The sequence below is a fragment of the Dermochelys coriacea genome, chromosome 19 (genome assembly GCF_009764565.3).
Source record: "Dermochelys coriacea isolate rDerCor1 chromosome 19, rDerCor1.pri.v4, whole genome shotgun sequence".
NCBI classification, from domain to species: Eukaryota; Metazoa; Chordata; order Testudines; family Dermochelyidae; genus Dermochelys; species Dermochelys coriacea.
In genome coordinates, this window is record NC_050086.2 from 11,477,898 (window position 1) to 11,502,443 (window position 24,546).

Consider the following 24,546-nt stretch of genomic DNA (forward strand, 5'->3'; position numbering starts at 1 on the left):
AAGATCAGTCCATCAATGGTTATTAACCAAGATGGTCAGAGATGCAACACCATGCTCTGGGTGTCCCTAAGCGTCTGACTGCCAGAAACTGGGACTGGACAACAGAGGGGATGTATCAGTTGATAATTGCCCTGTTCTGTTCATTCCTTCTGAAGCATCTGGCACCAGCCACTGTCGGAACACAGGATACTGGACCATTGGTCTGACCCAGTATGGCCGTTCTTGTGTTATGTTCCCACCTGCCTACACTCCCTCAAATACCCCAACTGCCAACCAGCCCATGTACATCCCTGCCTGATGGGGAAAATTCCAGCAGGGGATGCCACCAGAATAGTAACCACACATCCTTCCAGCTCCCTCTCTCTAGACATGATGGTATTACTCGTTTTACCATGCTGCAGGCTGTAGCTGCATGACCTTAGTGACATTCAGCTGTTGCCAACAGAGGAGCTGTGATACTTGACCATTGTGTGTGTGAGATGCCAGGTTGGCTTGTGGATCCAACTGCTTTTTTACAGGTTGGGAGCACAGCTGTCTTTACTCATACAAGGATCCCTTCTTCCCTTTCCCACAGGTGCTCTAGCTAACAAGGTGAAGAGGAAAGATACATTGGCCATGAAACTGGGCAACATGGCCACGCAGCAGGAGCTGGAGGAAAAGAATGCTTTCCCTCGGAAGAGCAAGGAGGAGTGGAATGAAATTCGGCAACAAATTGGGACAGCACTGATCAGGTACAAAATGCAGAGGAAAAGAAAAATCCTCCAAGTCTTCGGCATAACTAAGGGTGAGCCAAGAAATCTGCTTGCCTGAAATGTAGCAACAAGGAGGCCTTTTCTCTGCTGCGTTGGGGCTGGGGTGCTAGGCTTGCATGTCATTTCCCTCTGAAATAATGTAAAGACAAGAAAGCTTACATTTCATGCAGGACAGTTTCCACTGTTCAGGAGGGAAGCCATTTGAGCTGGAAGAGCCAACTCTTCCTATCCCCATAGCCTGTCAGACTTCTCATTTCCTGGATTGAAGTGTGCTGTTAAAAACAAAGTTTGAGGAGCCACACTGAGCAGTGATGTGAGCAACTTGACAGATGTAATTTGGAAAACAGGTGCAAGTGGCAAGATCATCTAGCTTGCTGTGAGTAGGCATTCGGTGGGACCCTGGGTGACGCTGGTACTGCACTTCCTGAAGTTAGAGGGTACAGGTCCCTTACCCAAGGGCTGAATTTGGCCTGGGGAGGAGTGGGAGTTCTGTGGGCGTAAACTAAAGCAGAGATTAAACTAAAGCAGGGCTGCAAAGTGTCTTGTCCACAGCTGAATTGGATTCCCTCGCGTCCAGTTGGGATTTCCCTGCAATGATGATTCTGGGCTGGCAGTTCTAAGAACAGGAATTGCGTACGATGTCCCAGTATCTGTTTGACAGCTGCCAATACCAAATGCTTCAGAGGCTTCTTTGCTTCCACTCACTGCTTCCTGTTCCTCCTCCTCACCTGAGCCCCTGGGGAGAGAAAGGAGGCAGCCAGATATTTGAACAACCTTGCTGCCTCACCACTGGCCCACCTCAGCAGCTTCTCACCTTTCTCCGCTCCAGACTGCAGTTGTGCAGTCATTACCAGCCTGGCCAATGTGGGTGTTCTGCTGCACCCAGACAGCACGAGGAGGCAGGGGAGATAGGCCCCTGGTTACAGGTGCGCTAAGTGTGGGGTCAGCTTGTGCCCCCCAATTGTGCCCCCACTCCTTGGGGTGGAGAAGGAGAAAACAGTGACCTGTTTCCATGTGACACACATGGCAGCTGTGCCCTGCTTTATCTGACATCCTCACGCGGGCTGTCTTCCTGCTATGCACCAGCCCTCCCACGTGTGCAAGTTAACATGTTTGAAGCGCCCAACAAATACAGGTGCATTAGAAGTTATACTGTGAGACCATTTACACCCAACTTCTGACCAGCTTGTCCCTCCTGTGTTACTTACACCACTGCTGGTTGGCCCAGACAGCTCCACGGGAGCAGCACTCACTTACTCCAAGTTCAGTCTAGTGGATTCTGCTGTCTGGGTGAAAAGCTGTGTTAGCGGGTGGAGGGAAGAGTTGTCTGGTTTGAGCAGTAATGAAGACGATTAAAGTGAGTATCGTATTAACTCTATTCCCTCTATCCTGCCTCCAAATCAGCATTCGCATCTGTGTGTCCTACAGGAATATGGCTGGGCAAGTGTAATGGTTTTTACCTCCTCTTGTTTAGGCGACTAAGTCAGAGACCAACAGCAGAAGAGCTGGAGCAAAGGAACATACTTCAACGTGAGTAACGGCTGCTCTAAAGCTCCCAACCACATAAGTATTGCTGGTTTTTTTTTCCTGTTTCTCAGTTGTAGCATCAGAGAGGTGCAGGGCAGAATGTATGCCTTCTGCAGTTTTAGAGCAGAGTTTTAGGCCTGAGCTAGTGTTAATACACTGATCTGTATCCCTTCTCTGGGGTACCAGCAAACGCTGTCCTGTCTGAAGCTTCTTGGACAATAGTATGAACACTCAAGCACAGTTCAAAGGCCCCTGTTCACTAACTTACACCCGAAAGATTGTGAAACAACACACACGATTTCTTCCCATGATTTTTTTTTTTAAAGAAAAGGTGTTTTGCTTGGGTGTAAATATTCAACTGCAGTATGTGCAGCCCACAGATCACTGCATCATGGTATGGCATAAAACACAGCCGATGACTGTGGTCTGTCTAGCTTCATTGCCCATGATGAATGCAATTAGAGTTAACAGTGTAAATGGCGAAAAGAGACAAGACTTAAAAAATCAACTCTAGAAAATAAAATGTCAGCTTAGAGATGATTTTCAACAGAAATTTCCTTCTCTGTATTGCTCTTTAATCATTAGCATAACTGAAAATTCTTTCCCCCTCGCCCCCAAATCTAACACCCATTTTAAAATGTAACTTAGGCCCACAGGAGCCAAAGTCACTCAGTGCCTTAGAATATTTTACCCAGAGTCCTCTGCTAGCCTGGAGAAGGCTCTGGTTAGCTACTGAACCATCCTGAGGTAAGGCCCATTCTGCTATCCTTAGTCTATGGACTGTTTGATGAGTAAGGATGTCTGATTCAGACCCTAGTGCTCTCGGCATGCCTGGAGTTACTGCAGACAGATGGTAGGAGATGCAGATATTCCACTGATATGAAAAGCTGGTTCTCTGTGTTCAGCTCTTGGCAGTGGTTTTCAATGAGAGGTGGTGGCACTGCTTTAAATGAAACATTTTTTTCCCCCTTTGCCAGAAAAAAATGAGGCTGACCGGCAGGCTGAGAAGCGGGAGATTAAACGCCGACTCACCAGGAAGGTACTGCAGTGCTCCATTTGGTGTTTTCCGTCTCTCTGATCTGTTGTGGATGGTGGCAGTAGTAAGAATCTAAGAGAACATAGAGGGGTGCGGGAGTCGTGAGGCTGCTCTGTGGTTATCCTGAGCGCCCTCTGACTGTCACAAGTTGGGAATCCGTCTGGTCAGTCGAGATATTCCTACTGCATCTATCACTGGAGTGTCGGAGTTCCATATTAAAACAGCAGCGGCCATGGTTTTCAAACTGGGTGGCCTGAAATCAAGTTCCTAAATAAATGCCTGGGAGAAACTGATGGGAGCCGCAACTGCTTGCAGCCATTGTCTTCAGTGGGATTTGTGCCAAGCAGCTCGGGGGAAAAAAATAAAAATAAAATAAAATAAATAAAATTAAAAAAAAACCACTTCTATTTAGGTGCTTAGATGTGGATTTGGGAACCTAACTTTAGGCAGCCAGGTTCGAGAATTGTGGACACTATTTCCAGAATGGGGTGTGAAATGGACAGACTATCCCAGATTCTAACGCTACTGTCTCCCATATACCAACAGGATTAGCTGTTGATCCCAGATGGGTCTAGCCCACGGGGACAGGGTTAAACTCGTCCCATACTTGTGGCTGGGAAGGAATTTGTACAGAGCATATTAATACGGAACTTAAGTACATGTTGCCATTCCCTGGGGCAGTAGGGAGGAATCATGCGTTAGAATCAGGTTAGGAGTGTATCCCACGCAGTCAGTTTCCTGCAATTGCTGTATATTGCTGTATCGAGATCCCCCCTTCCATCAGTTCCTGTAGCTCTCATTTGAAATTCCATCCTGGCCCTGTGTGCTTTTTACACTATAAACCCTGCCATAGACTCACTTCACTGATGAGGCAATTATTAACTCTTCATTAAGGACCATACTGGGGGTGCTTTGTTGGATTCCACATCAGTGTCTAGTGATCTCTCTTATATGCATGATAAAGATTGAACGGTGGGGTCTTTGGCCAGAATGCACACTGGCGACAAGTACGGTCGAAGCTGACTTGTCTTCTGTTGCTTTCAGCTTAGTCAAAGGCCTACAGTGGCTGAACTGCAAGCTAGGAAGATCCTGAGGTTTCATGAATATGTGGAAGTGACAGATGCTCAGGACTATGACCGGAGAGCAGATAAGCCATGGACAAAACTCACACCTGCTGACAAGGTAATGTGGAGAACACTCTTCCCAACCCTTGGAGCCTCACGTTGGATACCCCACGCTCAGGGATGTGAGCTTCTTCCTTTTGCTTCAACTCTTCCATATGGTGGGCCCCTGGTCTCCCTCCTGTCTCCTGAATGACTCATCCCATCTCCCTAGCCCCATCCTGTTGAGCACCCTCCCACTACCAGCATACCAAGAGTTTCCTGTTCTCTACACATGAGGCCTGTTTGGGCTCCATGCTGCTTTCTCCCAGTTCCCAGCCCAGCCTCCCTTTTTTTTGTTCTGGCCTTTGATCTGAAGGAGTGGACAGGAGTCTATAGCAGGAGGAAGCAGGGTACAGATGCTGGGAAGACCCAGGGAACAGTGGGGGAAGTTCTTGGCAGGCTGAGGCTGGCCTGATCAGGATCACTGCAGGAAAGTCTCAGTCCAGTTCCATGCACCATCATCCCTTAGGAACTGGGCATACCTCAGGGTATCAAGCATCTGGGAATTAGCCAGTATTTTAGGGTTAACCTGAGTCTTGAATGGGGTTGCTGAAGAATAAATGGGGGAGCTGCTGAGTTTGATCCCCAGTACCTCACTTGGGTTATAGCTGTCTGCAAGCTCTCTTCAATGGTGAGGAAATGGAGGCTGTGGGTAGTCCTGTCCATTTCAAAACTACATGTGCCCTTCATTTTATTCCTTAAAAGTAATTAAGATGGTGCGGACCAGCCACAAGCAGATCTGTACATGCAGCACGCCCTGAGTCTATGTAAATCGGTGGGGGGGGGGAATACACAGTGTGGGTGAGCTGAAAGGATTTCTTTCCCCCTCCGTGCAGGCTGCCATCCGAAAGGAACTGAATGAGTTTAAAAGCTCTGAAATGCAAGTCCATGAAGACAGCAAACACTTCACACGGTGAGTGAGACAAGACTCGAGGAGCCCATGTGCTTTGTCTTCATACAGGCCATAGCTGCTTCCCGTCTTGCTCATAAAACTGTGCTCTGAGCCTCTTAATCCAAGAGCAGGTCTGAGCTTTAATATTGAGTAATGGGCTTTAATCCCATCTGGGAGAAATAACCAGATGCAGCTTTCACAGATATTTGTCTTCACTTTCTCTATTGTGGGGGAGCTTCTTGGGTGCACCTGCCTGTAAATGGTGGGCCTGGAGACTGGGTAATGGGTTAGAGAGCCTGTCACCTGTACGTTGTGGGTTCAAATCCTGGTAAATCAATAGTGAGCAAAAGCTGATACACAGCTAACCAGCTGTTAACTAGTATGTGAAACAAGGAGACAGATGCCCATGTTACAGAAAACATCATCACAGTTCCCTCCCACTCACTCGATCCACAGTCTCTCTACATAGAAGTGAATGGGGAATGAAAAGCTGCTCCCCACAGGCTAGAGTTGGGAGTGTGTTGGCTTGGCAGTGCAGAAGAAGTTCTTTCTCTCAGTCCCCACTGAGGTGGATTGGCATGCAGGGACCTAAAGTGGCTCTAAAATTCTCAGACAGCCCAGTGATTACATACTGTCAGTGTGGGGACACTACTAGTTTATTAAAGACTTCCTGATATTTTAACATCCATAACATTTCCTTACAGTTTACCCAGATTCCAGGTGTGACACTGGTTTTACTCTTCTATTTTAGGTTCCATCGGCCATGATCCTCCAGAAGAGGGAATGAGAGACACTAGAGGAGAGAGGATTGAAAGCGCGTGCTATTTCCATCTCCTGAGCAATATAGTGGAGGAGAACCTTGGGGCTCATCCAAGCTTTGTCTTGAAAACATACCTAGAAAAGGGCTCTGAGCTGGGGCATCCTATGAATGTAGCATTTCACTGGAACAAACGCATCTCGAGTGCCATCAGGCTGGAACTGAACACTATACCTCGCATGATACAGCAATACTCCCCAGGGCATCCCGGCTCACCTTCCTGAGGACGACACCGGCATTGGAACTGAGCTCTTCCACTCCTCCCCCAGCTCCCTTTATTGCTCCCGATGAGCCCTGTTCTCTGCTGTAAATAGTCCTTACAAGCTTGTTGGAACTTTTTGTTTTTCCCTTTTTTGGGAAGGGGGGAAAAATAATCTAAGCTCTGATGTTCCAGAGAGCTGGGAAGCATGTGTGTATATTTGCTGTGTACAAAGGAAACCTTTTTAAAAAATGCTGACCTGGCAGGAAACTGACATGTGACTATTTTTTGGTTTTGCTTGCTTCTTTTTAATGTACTTAATATTCTGAATCACTACTGACCAATGATATGTTGCCCTGGAAGGGAAATGTATAGACCTTAACAACATATGCTGCATCTTGTAAACTTAATTTTTTATTTTACAAAAACCAAACCCACGAACCTGCTCCTGTGCTAACAGACCTTGTCTTGAGACAATTAAGTCTTGTTTAACGGGAGCTACAGACACAGAAAATGATGATTTCCTTTTAAAGTTTTGTTTTTAATTTCAGGAAGTTGTGGTATGTAATAAGTTTTTTCGTTGATTGTGGCTTCCTCTTTTTTTTTTTTTTTTTAAAAACACTCTCCCAGATCAGGGTGAAACTTGCCTTTTCCTATTCTCATAGCGAAACCTCCTGGAAATTTTGAGAATTACACTGTGGAGGGGAAGAGGTTTTAAAAAGTGACCTTAAAACCAGTCAGTCTTCTGAGAAAGTTCTCTTATTAATTCTTACTGAATGTCTTTAATGCTGACTTAAGCTATTACTGTAGCGATGTGCACAGCACTTGTCCCGTGGGGGTGAAGTGACACTTGGAATGAGGCGGGGGAGATGTTACTCAAGAATATGGGGGATTTGGGATTTTACAGGGGGGTGGAGGGTTCTGTATTGTTGGATCACTGGCGTGTTTTGTTTGTTGCTTGCTCACTCTCTTTGCTGGAGGTCACTCATAGCTTGTGCCGACTAGCATCGGCATTAGTGTGCTTGAGGTCTGTGCTCATGAATCCTATGTATGTCTGCCTAGTGTGGAGGCCTTTTCGTGTTCTTGGTACTGCCCTTCTTCTATGATGTGCCAAGTATCTGCTGGGTCAGTCCTACGGGGTGTAATGTGGCACCCTCATCTGCTACCTTTACACAGGAGATCCAGTTAATCTTTGTTTCATCTCAGTCATCATACTCTTAGAGCAAGGAGTCACTGGGGATAATTTCTTGTTTCTTCAGGGTTCCCTCACAGTCCCCAAAAACAATGATTCACAAGCAAGAGGCAAAGACTGAAGTTCCCTTTTATAGAAAACAATATGGAACCTGGTGCATTACACTTGCAGATTGCTTCCCTGATGTACAGAATCTCTCTAGACTAAATGATTGCATTGTATATCTGTCTTCCTGTTGACAAATTTTAATTATTAAATAAAAGTATTTTAGGACTTTTTTTGTAAACAAAACAACTTGTCTTTCATTTTGTGTCACTAACAGGAAGGTGAGAAATAATGGGGACTACTTCAAATCCCTCTTGAGAAGGAGCAATTAAGTTCCGTGCAGTTTTATTCTTTGCAGGTCTGTCAGATGAGACCATGATTAAGGTCCTGTCCACCTTCGACTGAAGATCCTCAGGATGTTGTTTGTAAGGATAGAGAATGTTGTTGTCCTAGTGCCTCTGACCAAAATTTCCTCTCACCCACATTGTACAGCAGACTGTGTACTAGCTGGCTGCTGGCCTCCACCCTCAAGAGCAATAGCATTTCTGCCATGTTGCTATATAGTAGGTTAAGACCTTTTGAATCTTAAAGATGACATGCTATTTTAATAGATATTACGGTAGCTTGTGAGCTGGAGTACACTTGGTTCTGTGCATTTGTATATGAATGGGCCTGGGGAGAACCATTAGGTTAGTGAGGTCCATCTGCTCACAGGATTTAGGGACCTGTTTGAAATTCTGTGGGATGAAGTAGAGACTGATTTCTGCCAGTGCGCCCTTACTGAGGTCTGCTGACATCTTGCTCTTTGGTCTCCACTGCTGACTATGTCTCCAAACCTTTAGGCCTGGTCTACACTACCCCGTTTTACCCAACTGGCCCTATACCAAATGGTGCCCCAGGCGAGGAGTGTCTTCGGCACCCCTCCCCCCCACCCATTTGTTAAACTTCTGAATAAATTATTTTTATTGCATTTGTAGCCCATTTCATGACTTCGATGCATGATTTGCAGGCATGATTTTAGTCGTCATATAAGACGATAAATTTGCACACTAAACCTGTATTTATTCATGCCATATGTAAGCAACAAACTAGTTTTCACTAAGACAGGGGTCTCCAAAGTGGGGTGTGCAAGACTATCTATTGTGGGGTGCAGCAGGAGGAGTGCCGCCAGAGCAAAAGGGCGGTGCGGCAGGAGGAGCACTGCGGGGGGGTGGCCCTGAGTCCTCTGGTCTGTGCAGGAGCGGGGGCAGCTGCGCAGCCAGCAGCTGGAACGAAGCGGCACTTTCCCCTTCAAAGCTGTCCGGAGAGAAGCGGCGCTTTGAAGGGGAAAGCGCTGCTTTTCTCTGGCCGCTGGCTGCCCCTACTCCTCCTGAGTCCTCCAGCCCGTGCTTGCAGGGCTGCATTCTGAAAGGGGCTTTAGAGCTGCAGGCCAGTGCCCCAGGGCCCCTAAAGCCCCTGCGGTCCGGGTGGCCCTGCCTGCTGGGGGGGGGGCAGCTCCCAGAATTGCGGCCGTGGGGGGGAGGGTGCTGTGCTGCGCAGAGTCACCTGCACACCCCCTGCACCAAACAGGAGCTGCCCCAGGTTAGTGCTCTGCACCCTCTGCCTGCCCAGCCCTGAGCCTCCTCCCACACCCTAACTTCCTCCCAGACCCTGCACCCCACCCTGAGCGCCTGCTGTATCAGTGTTTAAAACAAGATTTTCAAAAATAAAGCGTATTCAATCACATTGCTCTCACTAAAAACATTAATTTTTTTTAGTGAGAGCAAAAAGGTTTTTTGTACTGTTAATAAATAAAAATTTAAAAGTTTTTCTTATCGTTTTTGTTTTATAACTTACACAATATAATAGTACAGTACTACATGTACATAATTTATACACATACATATAGTGGGGGTGCGTGCTCAAACATTTTTTACGGATGGGGGCGCGTGGTCAAAAAAGTTTGGAGACCGCTGCTGTAAGACAGGTTTCAGAGTAGCAGCCGTGTTAGGCTGTATTTGCAAAAAGAAAAGGAGGACTTGTGGCACCTTAGAGACTAACAAATTTATTGGAGCATAAGCTTTTGTGAGCTACAGCTCACTTCATCGGATGCATGTAGCTCACGAAAGCTTATGCTCTAATAAATTTGTTAGTCTCTAAGGTGCCACGAGTCCTCCTTTCCTTTTTGCTGTAAGACAGTGGTTCTCAACCCGTTGACCCTGGTGGGGGCGCCTCCACCTCCCGTCCTACCCGCATGGCCCTGAGGATGTCACGTGCGCGGCAGCTCTGGGCTGAGGGGGCCGCGGGCCACACGTTGAGAACCGCTGCTCCAAGGACACGGAAACTTTTTCATCTTGGGGATAACTGAAATGTACCAAGAAAAGGAGTACCGGTGGCACCTTAGAGACTAACAAATTTATTAGCGCATAAGCTTTCGTGAGCTACAGCTCACTTCATCGGATGCATTTGGTGGGTTTTTTTCCACCAAATGCATCCGATGAAGTGAGCTGTAGCTCACGAAAGCTTATGCGCTAATAAATTTGTTAGGCTCTAAGGTGCCACGGGTCCTCCTTTTCTTTTTGCGAATACAGACTAACACGGCTGCTCCTCTGAAACCTGAAATGTACCGACGCCATCAAGAAGTCGAACCGTGCGTCAACATTAGGCGGCCCGCTATTAAACGGGCGTTGCAGGAGCTGACCGCCGTCGCCCGTTACCCCCCGGTTCGCCCCTTCTAGAGGCGCTGGGGGCTCGGCGGCCCCCCCCCCCCCCTTCTCGGCGCTTCACGGACAGCGTCGTTCTCCATCCTCGGCCTCTGGAGGCTTCCGGGAGCTTCTACGAAGATCCAGAACGTTCTCGGTCAGGGGGCAATGAATCCACCGCGGGCCTACCTGAGCTACTTTCCTGCCCTTCTATCTCCCCTTTTGGCGTTAACAGAAGCCGCCCCCCAGCCTGGCGCCCCCAAACAGGCACATGTCACCTTTCCCAGCCCTCTTTTTATGATCCAGGCCCCCCAGGCCGGAACCCCCCCCCGCACGCTAATGGCAGCGCTTTGGCTGGGCCTGGGTGCTCTGTTGCTCAGCAAGGGCTGGTGGCCGCGCCACGAGGGCCCCCGAAACGTTCCTTGGCTGAAGCCTCCCCCTCTTTGTCGGGGCCTGCCCTCCACTGCCCCTCCCCCACCCGCGGCTGCTCTCGGGCGGCCCTGCAGGGGGCGCTGTCGGGGCTTCCCCGCAGCCGCCGCCCTGAGGCCGAGCCCCTGCCCCGCCCGAGATCGATGGTACGCATGCGCTTCAGGGAGCCTCCGCCCCCCGGCCAGAGAGCTAGGGCGCAGCGCGCGCCGCAGGCGGTCTCGCCCCCCCCCCCCCCACGGAGCTATTGGCGCCTGGGCCCGCCCCGAGCGACGCGACGCCACGCAAGCCCCGCCCCGCCGTTTCCGGCTCACCGCTGCAGCGCATGCGCTTTGGACCAGCTCTTCCCGTCGTGCCCTGGGTGCTATAAATTCTCCTTGCCCCGCCTTTGTCGCTCTTTTCTCTCGGAGCGAGGTGGGTGGCAGGAGAGGGGCCGGGCTAGCGGGGCGCGTGCGGGGGAAGGGGATGGTGGCCGCGGGGGGTCATGATTCCTTTCTCGCCCACGGCCAAGGGGAGTCTGGGCTTGGGGCGAGCGGGTTAGCGCTGCTGACGGTGGCCGGCGGGGATCGTGATTGCTCGCGGGCCCGCTTCGCTGATGGATGGATGGGGGGGGGGGACACTCCCGCACGCCGGGCAGGAGCCCCAGGCCCTGCAGGGGCGGCAAGGCCGCAGCCTGGGCCCTCCCCTGACCGGAGCCTGGGCCTCAAGCGCGGCCCGTCCCCCGGCGCCTCTCGCGGGTGGGGAGGCGGCGCCGCGTGCTGCTCCCGGGTAGTAGCTTTGCAAGCAGCGCATGCCTGTCCGCAAGGTGAGGACTTACAACCTTCTCTGTACCTAAAGCTACCTTTCCACTCCCTGGTATTGTGTTCTTGGGCTGGGTCTGCATGGTGGCCCAGTTTACCCAAAATAACACTTAACCCTGGAGATGGCGAAGGCTCGCCAAGGATAGCAAAGTTTAACTAAACCTGAACCGCCGCTGTTAGAAAGCATAGATGGTGATCCTGCTTTCTCACAGTAGAGGAGCACTCCGTTGTCTGGTTGCAGGATCAGGCGTTTGGGGGAGTGTGGAGTGGCACATTTGAAATCTTGTGTCAACAAGTATTCTCAATTTAGTTGGTATTGGTCCTGCTTTGAGGAGGGGATTGGACTAGATGACTTCCTGAGATCTCTAACAGCCCTAATATGCTTTTGAGTCAATGCATATGATTTTGTGTAATAATTGAAATTTAGAAGCTATGTTGTAGTCCCTGTGCCTTTTCATTGACTGACTATAGATCTTTGTTTTGGTCCATACAAATTTCCATTTTGGTATAGATCAAATATGAATTCTAGTTCACCTACATCTCCCCACTTCAGTGTTTATAAAACAGACTTGTGTGGTCCATTTGGTCAGAGGTCAGTTTTCACAGCATTACCCATGGTATGTCTAACACATTTGTGTAACTGCTGCATGGTGTATACCCGTGTTTTGCATTGAGGGTTTTTGGGCACTGCATTACGAGGTCAGAATTCATTAAAGTTTAGCATCTGGGAGGCTAACTGGGTGAGTGGTTCAATTGTGTATGGACTAGAGTACATTATTTCAATCCAACATGGGCATCCGGAGAAGTTGCTCTCTCTTGGCTCTGCCCGTGTGGCATACGGGAGCGTAGGCCTTTGGGCTCCATGACGTATAGTCCCATTCCACGATGTTGGAGAATAAGCTTGGGCCTCTGGTCTGCAGCCTGCATATTCCTACTGCTTCTCTGAGTCCTTGGACTGTGACTGAGGAGATAAACCATGCAGGAGACATTGCATTACTCAGGTTGTTTCTTGGCTCTGAGAAGCCATGTTCTGCAACCCTATCAAACTCCATAAGGCAGACTGAGCAGGGATTCATTCAGTTGTTCTAACATGTTTGCTTGTTCTGTTTCAGCAGCTTTGCAAGCAGCACATGCCTGTCCACAAGGTGAGGACTTACAATTTTCTTTGTACATAAAGGTACCCTTCCACTCCCTAGTATTGTTTTCTTGGGCTGGCTCTGCATAGTAGCCCAGTTTACCCAAAATAACATCGAATCCTGGAGATGGAGAAGGCTCACCAAGGATAGCAAAGTTTAACTAAACCTGAACCACCCCTGTTATAAGCATAAATGGTGATCCTACTTTCTCACAATAGAGGAGCACTTTGTTGTCTGGTTGCAGGATCAGGCTTTTGGGAGAGCATGGAGTGGTATATTTGAAATCTCGTGTCAACAGCAGTGTTCCCAATGCATGTATGGTTTTGTATAATTGAAATCAAGAAGCTATGCTGTAGTCCCTTTGCCTTTTCGGTGACTGACTATAGATTTTTGTGCAGGTCCATAAAAATTTTGATATAGATCAAATATGAATTCTAGTTCACCTACATCAGCCATTTCAGTGTTTATAAAACCGCCTTTGTGTGGCCCATTTGGTCAAAGGTCTGTCTAGCACATTTGTGTAACTGATGCATGATGTATATCCATGCTTTGCATTGTGGATTATGGGCCACTGCATGGATGGGGTGGAATTCAGTAAAGTTTAGCATCTGGGAAGCTAACTGGGTGGGCAGTTCAATTGTGTATACACTAGTGTAAAACAGTGCTAGAGTACACTATTTCAATCCAACGTGGGCATCCGGAGAAGTTGCTCTCTCTTGGCTCTGCCCGTGTGGCATATGGGAGCGTAGGCCTTCGGGCTCCATGACGTATAGTCCCATTCCATGACGTTGGAGAATAAGCTTGGGCCTCTGGTCTGCAGCCTGCATATTCCTACTGCTTCTCTGAGTCTTCGGACTGTGACTGAGGAGATAAACCATGCAGGAGACATTGCATCAGTCAGATAGTTGCTTTATTGCCAGGGTTGTGCATGTGAATGTTAAAAACACTCTTCAGTGAACTGTAAGGAAATCTGATGCAAGAGGGATGCATTATCAACTCATCTGAAAACTTTGTGTTTTCTTCTAGCTTCAGGTGCTATGTTGCATCAGTTGAAAAGGTGAGTAATGTACTGTCCATTACTTGTTCATAGACATGTAGATTTTTTGCATTTCATAGCTGATGTTTATTAGCACAAGCTCTTTAGCTTTGTTGATTAGTATATAAAAGAGCTGTATGGAATCAGATGCAAAGTACCTTAGTTTGTCATAAAGTTTCACTTCATTGTAGCTATCCAGAGGAATTGCTCTGTTGGGCCAACACAAGGTTAGCCTTCAAGCCTTGTAGCTTCTAAGGGGCAGATGAGACCTGAACTTGTGTGACCATGGTGTGGTCCTCAAATGTAGATTATAACCTGCTATGAGGAAATTGAAACTACAAAAAAACCTGCCTTGCTGAAAAGCATGAGAATCTGCATAAATCACTAGTGTGGGGCTAAATTATTTTGATTACACCCTGCAATATGTATGATCAGTTGGTTCCCATGTAAATTTGTTGAGGCTGGGTTAAGGTAACCTAATCTCCCATAATTTCCAGTAGAGAAGACAACGGGGCTGCCTAGTTTGGGTACTGCATCAGAGCAGCGGAAGGCAGGAATCTTGAAACCTATGAAATAGTCTCCCATAGCTGTGGGATTGAGGGCCATGATTTAGTCTGCATATTATAGCAAGGCAAGAGGGAGTGAAATCCCTACAATATTGCCTTACCTGTTTGGAAATCATTTGCACTTCCAAATATGCATTTTTATCAAGGTTTGCAGTTATTCTTGAATTAAACCTTGCTACATTCCCTGTGAAGAATCAACATTAGCCTACTACTGATGGGAGGGGAGGGTGTGTGTGTGTGTGTGTGTGAAATAAGGCACGGGAAGCAAGTCAAAACTGGGAATAGAATCCAGGTCTCTTGACTAGTCATAGGCTTTAACCACAGCGCTCTCCTGTCTTACACTAACACTGATAATTTTGTTTAAAATACCTAGGAAAATCCCATAAAACAAAACCACTGACCTCTAGCTTTTTTCTTTCTCCAGGTAAAATGAAGAAGCAGCTGGATTACAGGGTTCACTCTTTCAGGTTCCATATTTGAGTTCTCTTTTGGATCCATTTTCCAGCAGGATTCCTGCAGTTCTTCACATTCATGTCCTGGTCTCTTATTCTTTTGACTGGATAGTATTTTAGTACTATATTTTATTCCCTTTTGTGGATTAGTTATTCTAATGACCTGGTATGTTAACACCAGGATTTGATCTCATGATTAAATTAAAGAAAACAAGAGGAGTTAGTGAAAAGAGGTTTAACAAGGTTATGCAAAGGAAAAATGTAGATGTGGTCATGTGTTATGTTTTGCCTGGATAGGAGAGTTCTGATTTTAGTTCTACTCCTTTATAGTGCTTTGTGTAGTCTCCAGTAGCCTGACAAATGCAATAAGGCTGTGATTACTTTGGCAAAAATGGGTTTCATAATTCACAGAGTGGATAAAAATGTTTTTTATTTAAATTATGTCTCTGTTAAATGAAATCTGAGTTTAATACAAAATGTTAAGACTTACATTTATAATAATCTAAAAACATTTTAATAAATATACTGAATCCATAAGTCTCTATCAAAAAACCTTACAGGCTGATTTCCAATGTAAAGAAAGAAACAGGGAAAAATCTTGCTTTTGAGGTCAAGCTTTATAGATATGGCACAATAGGTCATGTACTGTAAGGGCTTGTTTAATAAAAAATAATAAAATTTGTATGCTGTTGTGTGTTAAAAATTTCAGTTGCCAATTTAAAGCAGCTTGACACAAATCATGAATAAAGTTAATTAGTAAATAAGCAATTTATCACCCATCATTTGCTATCATAAAAATGGACTATAAATTACTAAAAATCTGAATTTTAAGCTATATAATTGCTTAAATACATGTTTGTGTACTGTTCTAGTTAGAGAAAATGATGGACCAAATCTGGTGTAAAGGCTTTTCTATTTAGTTTTAAATCAACATGTTTAACTTTAGAAAATAACTGAAATACAAATTTAAAGATTGATTAAAATCAGTGATATAAACAGGCTTTCCACTGGGCGTTTTACATCATGCTTTAAACTGCCTTGATTTAAATCAATCCATCCTGCCACAGATACCCCCAGGTGTAGATCGCACTGGTGGCATTAGTGGTGGAAACTGATATAGAGAGGACTCAAGTGTGTGTAACATTTCAGGTTTCAGAGTAGCAGCCGTGTTAGTCTGTATTCGCAAAAAGAAAAGGAGTACTTGTGGCACCTTAGACTAACAAATTTATTAGAGCATAAGCTTTCGTGAGCTACAGCTCACTTCATCGGATGCATGTAGCTCACGAAAGCTTATGCTCTAATAAATTTGTCTCTAAGGTGCCACAAGTCCTCCTTTTCTTTTTGTAACATTTCAGTTCACCCTGTTCTGTAACCTGCTGTCACTACATTTTCCACAATTGCTACATATATACATACAACTACTCATGAGTCGCATGTCTTATTTTTGTCAGTGTACACTTAAACTCAGGTTTGTCTAGACAAGGATTATTATGGGTGGTGTGTTACAGCATGTTGGATAACACAATGGTTCTCAACCAGAGGTCCATTCCTCCTGGGGGCCTGTGAGCAGGTTTCAGAGAGGCCACCAAGCAGTGCCAGAGATACTTGATTGGGTGGAGCCCAAGGCAGAAAGCTGAAGCCATGCTGCATGGGGCTGAAGCCAAAGCCTGAGCAACATACCTTTGTGGGGGCCCTAGGCAATTGCTCTACTTGCTACCCCTTAATGCTTGCCCTGGCTTTTTTTGTGCAGAACCAGTTGTGGCACAGCTGGACCATGGAGTTTTTATATCGTTTTGTGGAGGCCTCAAAGAAAAAGGTTGATAACCCCTGGGATAACACATTCTAAAAATTCCATTGACTATTACCTAAATATGTTAAACTGCACTAACTACAGCCCAGGCTTTAATTCGGCTTAGTACATGCCTTGTTAAGTGTGTGGCAATTCTCCAAAGTGAGTTTAATGTACTCATCCACATCATATCATTTGAAAGCTTATATTTAGGTATAGAGTTGTCAAGCAGTGCTGTTAGCCTGTAGGTGAGTGAAACAATGGGCCCTAAATGAGTCTAATTTTTGAGATGAGGTAGGTGAGAACCTTTTCTTGGTCCAGCTTCTGCTTGGTGAAACAGACAAGGTTTTGAGCTACACAGAGTCTTGAAAAGAGGCTTGTGAGGCTCAAAAGCTTCTTTCACTAACAAGTTGGTCCAAGAAAAATTACCACCTCATCTACCTTGTTTCAATAGCTTGGGACTAACACAACTACAATGTAGTCAGATTTTGCACAGTTCCAGAAACACTTCAACAGGCCTGACTATAGTTTTTACTGTTCCTTGCAACATCTTAGTGTGGTATTTATGGGTCTAACCTACCTAATGTATTAATACTTTTACTGGGTTTGCATAGGCAAATTTCATCAGGAATGATGAAGCTGCTTATCAAGTGAAAATGGTGAATATCTCTGATTTTTCAAATGAAATTGGCTGACCAGGCCAGTCCCCCAGTGAAGGTTGTGTACCTGTAGTAGTAGTAGTAGTAGTAGTAGATAGATAGATTCTTTTAAGTACAGAAGTGGGAAGCCTGAAGTGCTAAAGGAGTACTCCAGGAAGACAAGACCATTGCAGAGAAGCTAAATGAATTTTGTTCGTTTTGACTGCAGAAGATTTAGGGGAGATCGATGCACCCCAGCCATTCCTTTTTAGGTAACATCTGAGGAATTGTCCCGGATTGAAGAGTCAGTAGGGAAGGATCACTAAAATCAGGATTTGTACCACATGACTGGAGGATAGTTAAAGACTTACTTTTTTAAAGTCTCCAAAGGTGATGCTGGCAGTTAGAGGTCAGCAAGCCTAACTTCAGTACCAGGCAGGTTGGTTGAAACTAGGTTAAGGACAAATGTTATGCGGGGGAAGAGTCAACAGGATTTTACTAAAGGGAAATCATGCCACACCACTCTTACAATTCTTTGAAAGAGAAAGGTGATCCAGTAGCTGTAGTGTACTTGAACTTTCAGAAAGCCTTTGACAAGGTCCCTTACCAAAGGCTCTTAAGCATATATAGTGTAGATAAAGCTCCTGTGAGGTGGGTGCATATGGTGGTTGGAATACTGTTCCCAGAGAGGGGTAGTTCAGTCAAGCTGGAAGGCCATATTGACTGGAGTCCCACAGGGATTGCTCCTGGATCCCGTTCTAATCAATATCTTCGTTCCCAGATGATACCAAACTGGGAAGGTTTGCAAGTGCTTTGGTTCAAAATTATCTGGAGAAATGGTCTGAAATAGAAGATGAAATTCGATAAAGAAAAATGCAAAGTACTCTAGTTAGGAAGGAACAATCAATTGCACACACGTGAAATGACTGCCTGGGAAGGAGTACTGGGGGTGTTATAGGGGACCACAGGTTAAACATGAGCCAACAATATAACACTGTTGCAAAAACAAACCTCATTCTGGGATATATCAGCAGGAGTGTTTTCTGCTCCGCTCCATACCGATAAGATCTCAACTGGAGTATTGTGTCAAACTCTGCACCACAGTTCAGGAAAAATGTGAACAAATTGGAAAAAGTCCAGAGCAGCAACACTGATTAAAGGTCTAGGAAACAACCTGTGAGGAAAGACAGAAAAAATTGGGTTTGTTCAGTCTGAAGAGGAGAAGACTGAAGGGGAACATAACAGTTTTCAAGTATGTAAAAGGTTACAAGGAGGAAGGATGAGAAATTGTTTTCAATCTCTGAGGCTAGGACAAGAAGCAATTGGCTTAAATTGCAGTCAGGGTGGGTATAGGTTGGAACAGTCTTATCAGGGTGTTTAAGCACTGGAATGCCTAGGGAGGTTGCGGAGTCTCCATCATTGGAGGTTTTTAAGAACACGTTAGACAAACACCTGTCAGGAATGGTGTAGCTATTATGTAATCCTCCCTTAAGTGCAGGGGACTGTACTAGATGAACTGAGGCCTCTTCCAGTCTTACAGTTCTATAGGATAAGTGAGAAGGACCTCTCATGGGTCAGTTACCGATTAAAAGTATCAGAGGGGTAGCTGTGTTAGTCTGTATCCACAAAAACAACGAGGAGTCCAGTGGCACCTTAAAGACAAACAGATTTATTTGGGCATAAGCTTTTGTGGATACATCTGAATAAGTGGGGTTTTTTACCCACGAAAGCTTAAGCCCAAATAAATCTGTTTGTCTTTAAAGTGCCACTGGACTCCTCTTCATTTAACTGATTAAAAGAAAACAAAGGGTAGGAATAAATGATGAGTGTTCGGTGGTGAGACATAAATAGTGGGGTTGCCTCTGGGATCTGTGCTGTTCAGCATATTGGTAAATGATTTGGAACAGGTAGGTGGCAAAAGCTGTAGATGACACAAAATTACTGAACGTAGGTAAGTCCAAAGCAGGCTACGCAGAATTTCAAAATGGAGTGACAAAATGGCAGATGCAATACAGTGTTGATAAATGCAAAGTAATGCACATTGGAAAAAATAATCCCAACTATACATATAAAATGATAGGATCTAAATTAGCTTTTACTACTCCAGAAAGAGATCTTGAAAACATCTGCTCAATGTGCAGTGACGGCCAAAAAAGCGAACAGAATGTTGGGAATTGTTAGGAGGGAGGGATAGCTCAGTGGTTGGAGCATTGGCCTGCTAAACCCAGGGTTGTGAGTTCAATCCTTGAGGGGGCCATTTAGGCAGCAGGGGCAAAAATTGGGGATTGGTAAAGCAGGGGGTTGGACTAGTCCCTTCCAACCCTGATATTCTATGAGAGGGATAGATAATAAAACAGAAAATACCGTAATGCCACTATATCAATCCATTGGCATTCTCATGTAGTTCTGGTCACACCATCTCTGAAAAGCTACTTTAGAATTGGAGAGGACAACAAAAATGATGAGGGGGATGGAACAGTTTCCATATGAGGAGAGATTAAAAAGACAGCCTGTTCAGCTTGGGAAAGAGATGACTAAGGGGGGGATATAATCGAGGTCTATAAAATCATAAATGGGGTGGAGAAAGTGAATAGGAAAGTGTTATTTACCCCTTCACATAACACAAGAGCTAGGAGTCACCCGCTTAAATTCTTTACACACGTACAGTTAACCTGTGGAACTCATTGCCATGGGATGTTGTAAAGGCCAAAAGTATAACAGTTCAAAAAAGAATTAGTTAAGTTCAGGGGGTTCTAGACCCATCAATGGCTATTATCCAAGATGGTCAGGGACACAACCTCATGCTTCAGTTGTCCCTAAACCCCAAACTGCCGAAGCTGGGACTGGAGGACAGGATGATGGATCACTCGAAATTGCCCTGTTCTGTTCATTCCCTCTGAAGCATCTGGCACTGGCTGCTGCCAGAGACAGAATACTGGGATAGATGGACCATTGGTCCAACCCAATATGGCCGATCTTGTATAAATGTGTATGAATTCATAATTTAATGCTTCTTCATTAGTAAGCTTGTGTACATACAATGTAGCATCTAGTCTGCCTGGCAGAAGGTTTTAATCTGTAATTGCATATGTGTGCAGTACTAGTCTTTGAAATATTCTAGAAATTAGTTTTTTTTATTCAGTGACACTTATGCACAGGTCAGTATTAGGGTTAGAGATGACAATCCACAGCTTCAGTGGGGCTTCACTCAAAGTGCTCACTAAGCAAAACTGGCCATTTTTCTATTAACGTAGATCCAAGTTAGCATAGTCTATATACTCATAGAAAATGAAAAATGGTGGTAGTGGTGAGTAATGCTAACAATATACTTTGGGAATTTTACCTCTACAGGGCAGTTACGATATGTGAAGACATGGTGGATACAAGCCCCTTAAAGCTTAGATTAAAGAAAAAAAGACTGTCCACAAACTTTGAAAAATGTGTTGTTTGTCAAGAAAATCAAAAGAATGCAAAACTGTCAAAAGCCACCAGTGCTGGCCAGAACTCTGTGATGCTGGCAGCAGAAGCCAGGAGAGATGAATTGTATTGGCGGCTACTGGGTGAGTTTTCTAGTTTAGACGCTGTGCCACCAATACTCTATCACAGGGGTTGCTTTCAGAAATACACAAGCAAGTCGAATTTGGCACATGTCAGAGTTATGTTGAACCCAGGGAGGAAAACAAACTCTGAATCTGATCAGAGAGCAGCATGCTCATCCGAGTCTGTAGCCACCGGTTTAAGCACATCCTCCAGTGATTGGTCCTGTTGCATTGTTTGCCTAAGAAAAACACATAAGAAAGACAAGAAACTTCATAGAATAGTAACATCTGAGAGAGCAGCCAATCTGTGGGAGGCGGCAGTTCAAAGAGGAGATGCTGACATGATGTGCAGAGTATCGGTGGAAGACTTGATTGCTAAAGAGGCCGTTTATCACTCAACATGCATTTCTTCCTATTTGAGTAAAACCAATCTTAAAGCAAAACAATCAAGTTGCACTGCAACAATACAGTCACCTTATGATGTTGCATTTTATCAGCTGATTAAAGAGATAGACAATGATCTTATGGACAACAAGAAAGCTCTCCTCCTATCCAAGCTGCTTCAAAGATACAAAGCCCTACTGCCCTCAGAGATAGAAACCGCAAGCTATTCCAGTAGCAAATTACAGGCAAGATTAGTAAAACACTATGGGTCTGCAATTTCATTCCATGCTCAGCACGGACAAGGCAAGTCTACCATTGTTCTATGCAGCACAATAACTTTAGCTGATGCTATCCAAGCTTCTAGTAATCTGAAGCAGGCCCTTAAATCATCCAAGTGTTTTTTGGATGGGCTTCCGGTGAGTGAAGCTGATCATCGGCTTTCAAATGAACAAGTGGTTTTGTATAATGCTGCTTCAATCCTTCGGTCTGAAATAGCCAAAGTGAAAGCCTCAGAATATTATCCAAAGACAGGTGATTGTAATTTTCAGAGACCAGCTACTTTTGTGCCCCAGTTGGTGCAGGAATTTGTCCTTCGGCTGATAGATAAAGAGGCACATAATTCAGTCAGCAATGAGTATCTTCCTCCAGAAGACATTCAAAGAAGGTGCCGCTCAATTGCAGAGTGCATAGTGTTTAATAGTAACCCATGCACTCTCCACAGAGATCATAATGGTGAACAAGATAGTGATGTTGACTAGAAATGTCACCAGCGCTACTAAATGTCAATGATACCTGTACAAATTTATTATTAGAGTGTATTTCACCCTTTAAATGGTTATTGTGATGCTTTAAGGTCACAAATCCAATTTTATGTCTTGAAATAATGCATAGAATCATTAAACTAACAGAAACATGCGAATATTTCAAAGTGATCATTTTAATGTGTTATTTCTGTAGTAGTGGCACCGCTTGGCAGCGCCACATCATACCTCATCTTAAAATAGACATAAGCTTTGAAATGATTTATGGGGTGTGTGTGTGTCAAGATGGTACATTAAGTTAACCGAATCAGTGGTGTCTGTTGCTCGCCCATGTCTACACTAGACTTGTAGATCACTAGCTAATGTGTTCTAACAGCATACCCATACTCCTAGTCTAGACAAAGCTTTAGTAAAACAGGAAAAAAGTCAGAGATGTTAACTGGAAAGAAATAGAAATGTTCCAGTGGGCTCCCCAATCCAGGGTAATACTGCATTTTAGATACTAGGAGAGGGTGGGAGGTTGGGAGGTAAGGTCCCATGTGTACTGTATTAAGGAGAGTCTGCAATATTTCTTCATAAAGAATCTTATGGACACTGACTGAGGGGTTCAGTGGTATGACCAATAAAGGAATTGGTTTTAAACAGTGGTGCTTGGATCTTGATCTATCGTTCAGTGATGTGACTGGTTAAATGTTCCATTCACTCAGAGTGAAACTCAGGAACACCAGATGACTTCTCGTGTTTCATACAAATAGCTGTATGCACTTGGGTTCTCCCTGTGTCCTTGGATGTCTGGGGATTAAGTCTTTCATCTCCAGTGGTATCAACTCGTCAGGACTAAATGGACCAAACTGAGGCTTCCTTGATGCCAAACTGGCTGATGAAATTCCAGCAGATGTGGTTGTTGGATTTATGAAGCAACCTTGCTTGGCAACTTTCTTAATAGGGCTCCTAGCCACCAGATTGCCCAGGATGAGCTTTTAAGGGGTCATTATCAGAGCCAAAGTGTAGGCTTTACCAACTTCTTGTTACAAAACATAGCATTAGTAATATTTAATGAAAATATTTCTGCTAATATTGTAAGTGACAGAGACCTACATTTTTATTTCTCTGTAAAATGCCATGAATGCCTGAAGAAGAGCTCTGTGTTGATCAAACACTTGTCTCTCTCACCAACAGAAATTTGTCCAAGAAAAATTATGTCTTCACGCACCTTGTCTCTCATGAATACCTATGGCATTATATGACTCGAATGAAATAGTTTTTGGTGAGGGTTTGACCATCCCCCTGCTATATGAGTAACCAAATTGTTGACGCATTATATGAGCAATGGAAACTAATTTCCATCCTCTTCATAAGCGACAGGAGTAGTTATGATATGAAACTTGGGCAAACTAAATCTTTAAAGTAAGGTTTAATAGCTTGAGATTTTATTGATGGGTAAGAAGAAAATAGGGTTTTTGTCATGATAGTGACTCTTTAAAGGAGGAAAACGTTCCTTAGAAAACAGTCCAAATGTTAAGGAACGCAGAATACACTGGAGAGCTGAAGTGAACAAAAGCTTAGCGTAGTTCAAACTACATTCTGGTAAGACATCCATGCTGTACTCAAGGCTAAAGTTCCAAGATATTAGCAAGCTACTAGGAGAGGCAGAAATATAAACTGGCTATTTTGTAGGGATACCTAAGTAACATTGTCCAAAGTGAAATATACCAGAAAATTGACCTAGTGTTTGTTGTCATTTGATCACCGGGGCTGTGCATATCTGAATTTATTAAATCTAATGTTCTGTGGAATGACTTTTATAAGGTGAAGGGAACCTAAAAGCATTGGCTTAAACCAAGAGTAATGTAGGTCTGAGCGTTTTTTAGTTCCTCTGAATGTCTCAAAAGTACCTACTACCAAGCTAATGTGTGATGCGGATGAGGCTTGAGACGGCATCCAAATGCCGTAATACAAAGCCCAACCAATGTGTATTTTAAACCTTCAGGGCACAGCAGTTCCATGGAGTCAGGCTCTCAAAAGTTAGCTGCAGAGTGGGGGGAAGTTCTCTACTATGATTGTCTAGGATTTGGAGCTGATGGACCCATGGCTGAAAGGCCCTGACTACATGGGGACCTGAACTGTCAGGAGAAACCTGAAAAGAGTTGAAGACCACTTCCGTGTAGCAGGCTTTACATGGTTCATTGTGTTCATGTTTAAATTGCTGTCTAAAACCTGTTTCCTTCCATGCATATGATTTTCTGTTTGTAGTGCCATACTGCCTAGATGCCCTAGTTATGAACACGGCCCCCATGGCGCTAGGTGCCGTACAAAAACAGGCCAAAAAGATGATTTCTGCCCCAAAAGGCTCACAATTTATGCTGTTTTTTTCTGCCTAGTCTAGGAAACATTTCTCACGATATTTTCTCCACACTGCCATGTAGCTGTCTTTAGATCACATAGGGCAAAGTGGTTTTCAACCGTGCTGACAATTCGTCCACATTACAGAATCTGTGTTTAAGCAGGCAGGCGTCTGATCATGTCATAACAGGCCCAAGCCCTAGTCCTAGATTGTGCTTCCTTAACACATTTAACATGCTGCTCTTATTTGCTGAGATGTGAAGATTGTAGCATCATGCTTAAATATTTGCAGGTTTCAGAGTAGCAGCCGTGTTAGTCTGTATTCGCAAAAAGAAAAGGAGTACTTGTGGCACCTTAGAGACTAACAAATTT

General features: G+C 44.9%; 2 protein-coding genes and 2 non-coding genes across 22 annotated transcripts in view; all 4 read left to right on the forward strand.

Moving 5' to 3' along the window:
• PHACTR4 (phosphatase and actin regulator 4) overlaps nucleotides 1-7,869 on the forward strand; it is a 100,497-nt gene extending 92,628 nt beyond the window's left edge. For all 8 annotated transcript variants that reach the window (XM_038377772.2, XM_038377775.2, XM_043506126.1 and 5 more), the window contains 6 exons: nucleotides 575-731; nucleotides 2,227-2,282; nucleotides 3,257-3,318; nucleotides 4,360-4,497; nucleotides 5,315-5,391; nucleotides 6,122-7,869. In XM_038377772.2, coding sequence (XP_038233700.1) covers nucleotides 575-731; nucleotides 2,227-2,282; nucleotides 3,257-3,318; nucleotides 4,360-4,497; nucleotides 5,315-5,391; nucleotides 6,122-6,137 — 506 coding nt within the window. In that variant the 3' untranslated portion in view covers nucleotides 6,138-7,869. The remainder of the gene's footprint in view (nucleotides 1-574; nucleotides 732-2,226; nucleotides 2,283-3,256; nucleotides 3,319-4,359; nucleotides 4,498-5,314; nucleotides 5,392-6,121) is intronic.
• Nucleotides 7,870-10,867: 2,998 nt separating this feature from the next.
• On the forward strand, nucleotides 10,868-21,991 carry LOC122458284. 12 transcript variants are annotated; one of them, XR_006278260.1, is made up of 6 exons: nucleotides 11,166-11,180; nucleotides 11,503-11,535; nucleotides 12,643-12,675; nucleotides 13,693-13,723; nucleotides 14,693-15,869; nucleotides 16,076-16,090. XR_006278260.1 is itself a non-coding variant. In XM_043506130.1 (5 exons), the coding sequence occupies exons 1-5, from the start codon at nucleotides 10,877-10,879 to the stop codon at nucleotides 21,826-21,828; spliced, it is 1,695 nt and encodes a 564-aa protein (XP_043362065.1). In that variant the 5' UTR covers nucleotides 10,868-10,876; the 3' UTR covers nucleotides 21,829-21,991. The 12 variants fall into 12 exon arrangements, 10 of the variants coding, with proteins under 10 accessions (XP_043362065.1, XP_043362067.1, XP_043362066.1 ...); XR_006278259.1 differs by having other exon boundaries at nucleotides 11,506-11,535; XM_043506130.1 differs by lacking the exons at nucleotides 11,166-11,180; nucleotides 14,693-15,869; nucleotides 16,076-16,090 and adding exons at nucleotides 10,868-11,144; nucleotides 20,499-21,991.
• Nucleotides 12,315-12,521, forward strand: LOC119845586. Its single transcript, XR_005289640.1, has one exon. It is a non-coding gene; the product is annotated as a small nucleolar RNA SNORA73 family (small nucleolar RNA).
• On the forward strand, nucleotides 13,351-13,557 carry LOC119845587. The gene has a single exon (XR_005289641.1). It is a non-coding gene; the product is annotated as a small nucleolar RNA SNORA73 family (small nucleolar RNA).
• Nucleotides 21,992-24,546: the final 2,555 nt, after the last annotated feature.

Excerpts from the sequence above, each read along its gene's own strand:
- LOC122458284 (XM_043506130.1), top strand. The coding sequence starts at position 10,877 with ATGGTACGCATGCGCTTCAGGGAGCCTCCGCCCCCCGGCCAGAGAGCT. Across the intron at positions 11,145-11,502 it reads CTCTTTTCTCTCGGAGCGAG|TAGCTTTGCAAGCAGCGCAT; the intron begins GTGGGTGGCAGG and ends GCTCCCGGGTAG. Across the intron at positions 13,724-20,498 it reads ATGTTGCATCAGTTGAAAAG|GGCAGTTACGATATGTGAAG; the intron begins GTGAGTAATGTA and ends TTACCTCTACAG.